Here is a 7,437-nt window from a genome sequence, read left to right on the forward strand (position 1 = left end):
AGCAATACACTAATATTAGACTTTAATCCGAGAAGCATCCTTGCGGTATTTTATTTTTCACTTCTAAATTTTGTTAGACGTCATTTGAATGACTAATTCTAATGTGATTATGGTGACAACCATTCTGACGGAAGTTGTCAGTATTAATTTTGCGAACATATTAGGTACAACTGCCATCACCTAACCAGAAAGACAGTGAGATCAGTCCATGAACAACAGTATCATATACTGGCACTAGATTACTTGGTAGAAATATGTTCCTTTACATAATGATGAGCCAATGTTTATAAGCCAAAAAAATGAGTCTAAAATTGTAATAGTAGCGCATGATATACAATGAAGCAATAACAGCATCCTTTGTTCATAGATTTCCTGTGTAGTAGTATTTTTGTTCGGTATACAAGAAAAAGTTATATGAAAGATAAAAAGAAGAATAATGTGTTCTAGTCAAGAAGCTGATGAGTTTGCAATGTCACTCCACCAAAAGCTAACCGAAAAGCTGGTAGTAAGCGACCTGACGTAATGCCACCACCTGGGAGGGATGTAAAGCATTTCACCTTCATTTAATATGCAGTCCAAAAATTCCAGATTGACAACCTTCGGGAATTCTTTCTCATCAACATTATCCAGATCAACCTTCAAAGAAAAGTATAGAAAAAGTCAGGATGGGGATACACGAGACCTTTTACGCACCAAAGGCCATCAGTGAAAGCACCATGTACCGTGGAACATGAAGCCATGAAAAGAAATCATCTCGAGAAAAGGATCAGAGAGGCAGAAGAAATGTGCATCAATCATAGCCCAAAATTTGAACACTAGACTAATGAACAAAAGAAAGTATAATTGTAGGAAAAAGGAATATTATTCAAAGTTTAATAGGTGACTGATCCAACTATCCCATTAACCAATGTTAGTTCCATGTGCAGATCGAAAGCTCAACAGCTTTACCACACGTCTTGCATTTACGTCTTTTTCAAATCAATTGTAGTCCATAAGGGGTTATCTTTTCTTTGAGTTAGAAAACATCAAACCATCTGATACAACTCAAGCAAGTGAATATATAAACACAAAGTTTTCTTCTACTATTTGAAAGGTCACCATGATATCTTTTATAGGAAGATCAGATAGCTACCTGGCTGGAGTTCCGGAGCATGGATTCAGCATGCGGGTATAGCTCTTCTGACAGAGAAGCAGAGTAAAGCCTGACATATTTTTTGCCAACAACCTGCATATATAAGAGGCAGAAAGTTGTCCATAATAATCAGACACAAAGTGGAATAGCAAATATAAGCGAGACAAAAGGCAAAAATCACTTCATTGAAATCCTGAAACCAGTCAAACTATGCCCAAACATTGTTTTAAGGGCCAACAGCATGCGGACATAATCTGGTAAAAAGCAAAACAGTTCATGTAAAAGAAATGATTATCCTTACCATAACATGGGAAAATCAATAGATTTTTTTCACATTGGTTAGACTAATTATCCTTCAAGCTCCCAAAAAGAGTGCCACACCTCTCATTTCCGTTTTGGTAGATATTCACATGCAGCACACAACCACACAATGACAACAAAAACACACCATCCTGAGCCGAACATTTATATAATCTCAGAAACAGAAAACCCTTCAATGCAATTAAAAGACTTCTAAAAACAAATAATAACCACGCCCAATTAGAACCTCATAATGCGTGCGAATCTTTTTAGTGTTATCTAGTCAGGAACAAATGAATTATGCTGCCAATCTGAACTACCCAACCCTCATCAAAAGGAAGAAAAAAGAAAACCTTTGCCATCAGAATTTAAGAACTATAGTTTAGTAAAAGTTTGCTCGTGGTCTGCATTTGTACATTTCATAAAACTACTAAGAAAAAGCAATCACTTTTTCTAATCCGCCATGTAGCAGATGAAGTTCCCTTCTTTGCGCATCTTATGTATAAAATCCCATAAAATAACTGGATGCATTCAGCAAATCAATGGGGAAATGGGCAATTGATTTGCATCATTACTTGTCAGAGATTTTTTTTTTTTCCAAATTCTACTTTTGAACAGAAAAATATCTGTACTTGGACATATGAATCATGCTTCAATGAAGATATTTCAAATTGATGATTTATATCCTTGCTAGAACCAAACAAAATTGAACTTTAGCTCAAAAACAGATTGGCCTGTCTACAAAAACTTGCCCATTCATTAATGGTTTAAATTTAGTAAGCAGAATGGACACAATTTTAGTGATGCCTTATCTAGTTTGCCAATATGAACTTACATGACATAAAGATGATATGCATGTACATTTGTGGTTTGTACTTATACTGCATGAAGTCAACATAATGAGGAATTCCTACAACTTCTAATGAAGCTAAATGCAGAACTTTAACAATTGCTACATTGTCATTTTCTGCATTAATAAAGATAAAATCAACTTTTAGGGGATTTAAAGGATGGAGATTTCTTTTGTCAATTAGGACCCTCTGTAAGACTTCTTTTTCTACCCCTGGGACAGTAATAAAGACACCTTGAGATTATAGAAGAGTTAATAATTGATTCATTTCATCAACAAACCTATATATACATCAATGGTAACACAGCAAGAAATGAAATTGTGTTCCCAGCACAATACTGAATTCACCAAATCTGAATCATCAAAGATAATTAGTCAACAGGATGACAATCTTTCATATCCATTCACTGAAAGAATAGCGTAAAAGAAAGGATGTGAAAATAAGACTGAGAAGAAAAAGAAAAAGAAAATTATAGGAATCAATTGAGAATCAATGAGAAGATACAATCCAGTTTCATAAGTTAAATTTATGACATCTACCATACCTGAGCAAGTATATTATGGTGTGGATCATGATGCAATGGTGTCACAGTGCCAGCAGGACCAAACCAAGCATTAAGAGACCTCATCTCTCCACCACCAGCAAAGCAATAGTCAGGAACAATGATATCGTGGCGCAACTCTTGTATCTATCGTTCAGATGCCGATCAGCCAGTAAGAGAAATAATCATTTTGAAAAAGGTAGATTCCAAGAGGGGGGGGGGGGGGGAAGCTTACCTGATCAAACAACGGATGTTGAGCTAAATATGTTGTGTCAGCAGAAGTACAGTCATCTGACTGAATCCTGTCAAGGAACTCAGAAAACGTAATAAGTTCCTGCTTCCAATCCTGGCATAGATAGTTTTTTCCAACCTGCAAGTTGTTGTAACCTTGCTTTAGCAATTAAAGAGAGATTTTATTCTAAAGCACCTATCCAATAAAAAAATCTGGATGGTAAAAAAATCTGGTTAGTAATGTTTTAAAAGATGTGTTTGGTATGTGCAGATTAGTACTGGGCACACACATGTAGGGATTTCTTTTCACCAAACAGTACTTTACATGAAATCTTTAACAAAGGCAAAGCATAAGCTGCTGCACTAAATATTTTAATTCCCCAAATCTTTGTGTCAATCTTGCATGAGTTGCTAATGTTTCTAAACAGTTCAACTCATTTAATGAACGTAAATGCCACCTGATTTAGAAGTGAACAAGAGCAGAACCTGGAATTTGGATAATGCAATGAACCAAAATTTACCTATTTTGTCACCTTTGAAAATTTATTATCTGGTTTCAATATTGTGCATAAGCCCTAGAAACAAGTAGGAAAGCAAAATTAGAGACATTAATCTAACTAAAAATTTAATTTGACGGTCGAATTTTGCTAGACATGAAAGGGAAGCAATAACATCTTAACAGTCATCACGGCCAACGCAAGCAATTGCAGCCTCTGTTTCTTGCTCTATCAGTTTAAAGGTTGGCACTTTTCACCTACTATCACCGAAAATGAATATGCAAGGTGAAAAAGTTATATGAGTCATTGAAATTAAAAGAACAAAGATGCAGATTTCAGGAATTGCTATGAGGGAATGAGTGAAACATATTAAATAAATGCATAACAAACAGATGAGTGATCTGAGAAATACAAAATTTCCCCAGTGAATCCAGACACAACATATAAATGCATAACAAACAGATGAGTGATCTGAGAAATACAAAATTTCCCCAGTGAATCCAGACACAACATGTAAAGGAAGAGAGTTTGAAATTAGCATTTCTTTTTTCTTATTTATTTAAATGACTTGGCACCATTTGGCTTCAGCAAAGCCTCTTAGGCTACTATTTTATTACCTTCAAGGAAAAACCTCAAGTAGGTTAATAACTTCCAAGAGATGACATATACTGATAATTTCCTCTAATTGTGCACCAAATATACCACATAAAGTCAGTAGTAGAAGTGTAAGGGGACCAAGAATAAAATCCTCACACTGACCACCAAGTAAAAAAGTGAACTGCAGCAATGATAACAAGGAATAGACATCAGATACTCCACTGACTGAAAGAACAATACCTCAACCGGAATGGTGCGAAAACCAGCAATCCTTTTTAGGTAGTTCATGTTGTTCCACTTACTTTTAGCTGGCCAGTCAGCCATACAATCACTGATTATCACAGGAAAGCCAGGTAGAAAATAGTCATGCAGGAATGCCTCCAAGGACAGAGATGATCTTCTCCCAACCATCTTAGAGGACAATGACTTGACTGGTAAAAGATGCTGCAACTGCAAAAATTTGAATTCAAAGGGGAACAGAATAATTTGGTCACATCCAAGAAAAGCCAAGTACAGCCATATTAACCACTTATTTCACAAGGGAAGCAAACAACTTTCTAAAAAACATTAAATAGACATTGACTGGAATGCTGCAAAAGGTCTTTCATTAAAAAGATCAATCAATTAGCCATTATGATTGCAAACATAATCAATCCAAAAAATAGCTTTGGAAGCTAGCAAGAATCACCAAAAAGTCACACACATCAGTAATTCCAAGACGATAATTTTTTTTTTAAGCAAGGGATGAGATTTAACAAGTGGGAAGGCACAATGGGGATTTGAACCGACAACCTCTGATTCCTGGGTCCTCAACCCTAGCCACTAGATCAAGGCCTCCTTGGCTTCTTTTGGTTTCAAAAACCGAAATTATGCATCCAACATTTTGCACTTTATCACTATAACAGGGCTTTCATTTTTTGTTACAACAAACACAACAAGATCAAAGAGTACCGTGCGGCCAAGCTGACTGCAAACCAGCACATGGTTTTAAATGCAGAAGATGCATAGACATCAAAGGATAGAATTGCCCAAAACAATGAGTTTCATTTGCATGTCGAAATTGCAAAAAACTAGACTGCTTCATTCTAGCAGGTTCCAGTTTAATATATTAACTTGACAGATTTCAGTATCACTCTAAAGTTTCTTAAAATTTTCCTTCAAGCCATCCTCAGTATAAATAGGCAGTCTTCCAATTATAGGCTTCTCAGAAGTTTCAGTAATTTGATTTATGAAATGCTTGCAAATCAAATTGTTTAGCTGGAATTCAAGAATGAATTAACTATCAACCAGAACATTAAAGTCCTTGAGAATCATTGTAGTCATAACAATCCAATATGTGTGGAAAAGCCTACAGAAAAGTACCAGTCAACAATCCAGTTGATGACAAAGTTGATAAAGAATAACAAGGTGTGTCAAACCTGCAAAAAATCAGTGTTTCTTGCACATGGTTCTCTTTGGATTTATTCCTTCTCAGAATTCATGAACCAAACGTTTACAAATTTCCAAGTTACAATCTCAACAAAAGAAGCCATATTAAGCACTCGTTATTCCTTAGAATGTTGACGCTTCAAAAGCTCATCTAACATCTAATACAAGTAAAGCCATGATGCCATTCGTAGACATTCTTAGATCCCTTAGCCACTATGCCATTGTTTTTTCCCCAAACTGTACTTGCTTGTCTTTAGATTTGAACATGACTCATGAAGGTAACCACCAATAAATGGATGCCTTATTCTTGCAAGTCAGTTAATACAACAATAACAATAAATACAAAATGCAAAAACAATCCGGGAAAATGACAATTAAGCATAAGAAACAAAATATAATAGATTACCAATACTCATACGAATAACCAAACACAGCCCACGTATTTAAACAGCACAATTATGAGAAAAACAGGTACCTTAACGATCAAATCAACGACGATTGTACCCTATGCTTTATCAATTGGACATCTCCACAGCATACCGCTATTTCCATTAAAGAAAACCAAATTAATAATAAAAATACTAGAGTAACGAAAACGAACCTCACCTCCGCCACGTCAACTTCTTCACTGACAAAAAGTTTCGACTGCTTATCGTCCTTCCCATCATCTTCGCTCCCAAGCTTCGAAGTGGCAATTGTTAAACGCGCTCTCTTCGACGCTGTTTTGATAGCAGAATTCAAATCGTCTCTCAAGCTCAAACCACCCATGATCAGCCCCATATCGAGTGCTCTCAGAGCAAGACTAAACTCGCCGGCGGCGTAATGCAGCTTGGCCACGTGGAGGCACGCCATTGCATAGGCGTCTCTCCAGACGGGGACCACCGAGTGCCACGGCCCGCTGTGCAATTGCTCCCACGCCATCTCCTTCGCCGCCTCCGCCGCCCTCATGTCCCCACCGGAGGCTAACATCGCCATCCTGACGTAAGCATAGCCACCCTCCTCCGTTATCCGCTGGAGCAAATTCGGTCGCTCCGAGTCGAGAACTGGAGTTTCGAGGACATCTTTCTCCGCCTCCACGCCACAGGCGGCGGAGCCGGTGGTGTCAGTGGCGGACATTGGTGGTTGCCGGTGGTTCTAGAAAGTTCTCTTGGGGAGTGTCTGTTAGTTGTTTGTTGAAATGACTGAGAGATATTTTTTGTGGGGAGCGGTTGGGTTTTGATTGATTGGTCCTTCTAATGATGAGTAGAGAAATATATTTACATGTTGGAAATATCTAAGCGGAAAAAGATCTGAGGTGGGGTCAGGCGGTAGTGGTTGTGACGTGGATACAAGCTCTTGTGGCAGGCATGAATACGTGGAGAAATCTCGAGTGCTGGGAGGCTTCTTCTACAAGTGTCCGTTTGAATTGGTTATTTTTTCAAAAACAAATTTTTTCAAATACAATTTTATAATAATATATAAATAATAATAATTCAAAAAAAATTTCATTCATACAATATATCAAATATTTTTAAAAATATTTATAGTAAAAGTTTTTCATATACACAGTTACAATAAAATTTTTCAAAAATACCTCCAAAAACAGTTAATCCAAATGAAGCTTCCCAATTCAAATTCCCAATTATTCAAATTTAGATTAGATATTAAGTATGAAAAGTTACATAACGGAGCACCAAAATCCTTGTGATTGTGTTTTTGTAGTTGTATTAAACAGTGAAAATAAACCATAATTTTAGTTTGGTGACTAAGCGACGAAGAGTCTTTTTTTTTTTGCTTTGGGTACTTGTAGACAATGGAATTTTAATTAAATTCTAAAATTACCATTGGCCTATAAATTATTTTATGGCTTATTTTATCCAA

At 36.5% G+C, this 7,437-nt stretch overlaps 1 protein-coding gene across 1 annotated transcript; it reads right to left on the reverse strand.

The window, feature by feature from the left end:
- Positions 1-337: 337 nt before the first annotated feature.
- Positions 338-6,746, reverse strand: LOC113780303 (lysine-specific demethylase JMJ30). Its single transcript, XM_027326117.1, has 6 exons — positions 6,184-6,746; positions 4,390-4,599; positions 3,060-3,194; positions 2,828-2,971; positions 1,133-1,225; positions 338-636 (listed from the first exon to the last, which is right to left on the reverse strand). The coding sequence occupies exons 1-6, from the start codon at positions 6,691-6,693 to the stop codon at positions 448-450; spliced, it is 1,281 nt and encodes a 426-aa protein (XP_027181918.1). The 5' UTR covers positions 6,694-6,746; the 3' UTR covers positions 338-447.
- Between the last annotated feature and the right edge of the window lie 691 nt (positions 6,747-7,437).

The sequence above is a fragment of the Coffea eugenioides genome, chromosome 1 (genome assembly GCF_003713205.1).
Source record: "Coffea eugenioides isolate CCC68of chromosome 1, Ceug_1.0, whole genome shotgun sequence".
NCBI lineage: Eukaryota > Viridiplantae > Streptophyta > Magnoliopsida > Gentianales > Rubiaceae > Coffea > Coffea eugenioides.

Bases quoted from the DNA above. Each gene is read 5' to 3' on its own strand.
- LOC113780303 (XM_027326117.1), bottom strand. From the start codon at position 6,693: ATGTCCGCCACTGACACCACCGGCTCCGCCGCCTGTGGCGTGGAGGCG. The intron at 3,195-4,389 runs GTATTGTTCTTT...AACAACTTGCAG, and splicing joins TTCGCACCATTCCGGTTGAG to GTTGGAAAAAACTATCTATG. The intron at 637-1,132 runs GTAGCTATCTGA...TTTTCTTTGAAG, and splicing joins TGCTCCGGAACTCCAGCCAG to GTTGATCTGGATAATGTTGA.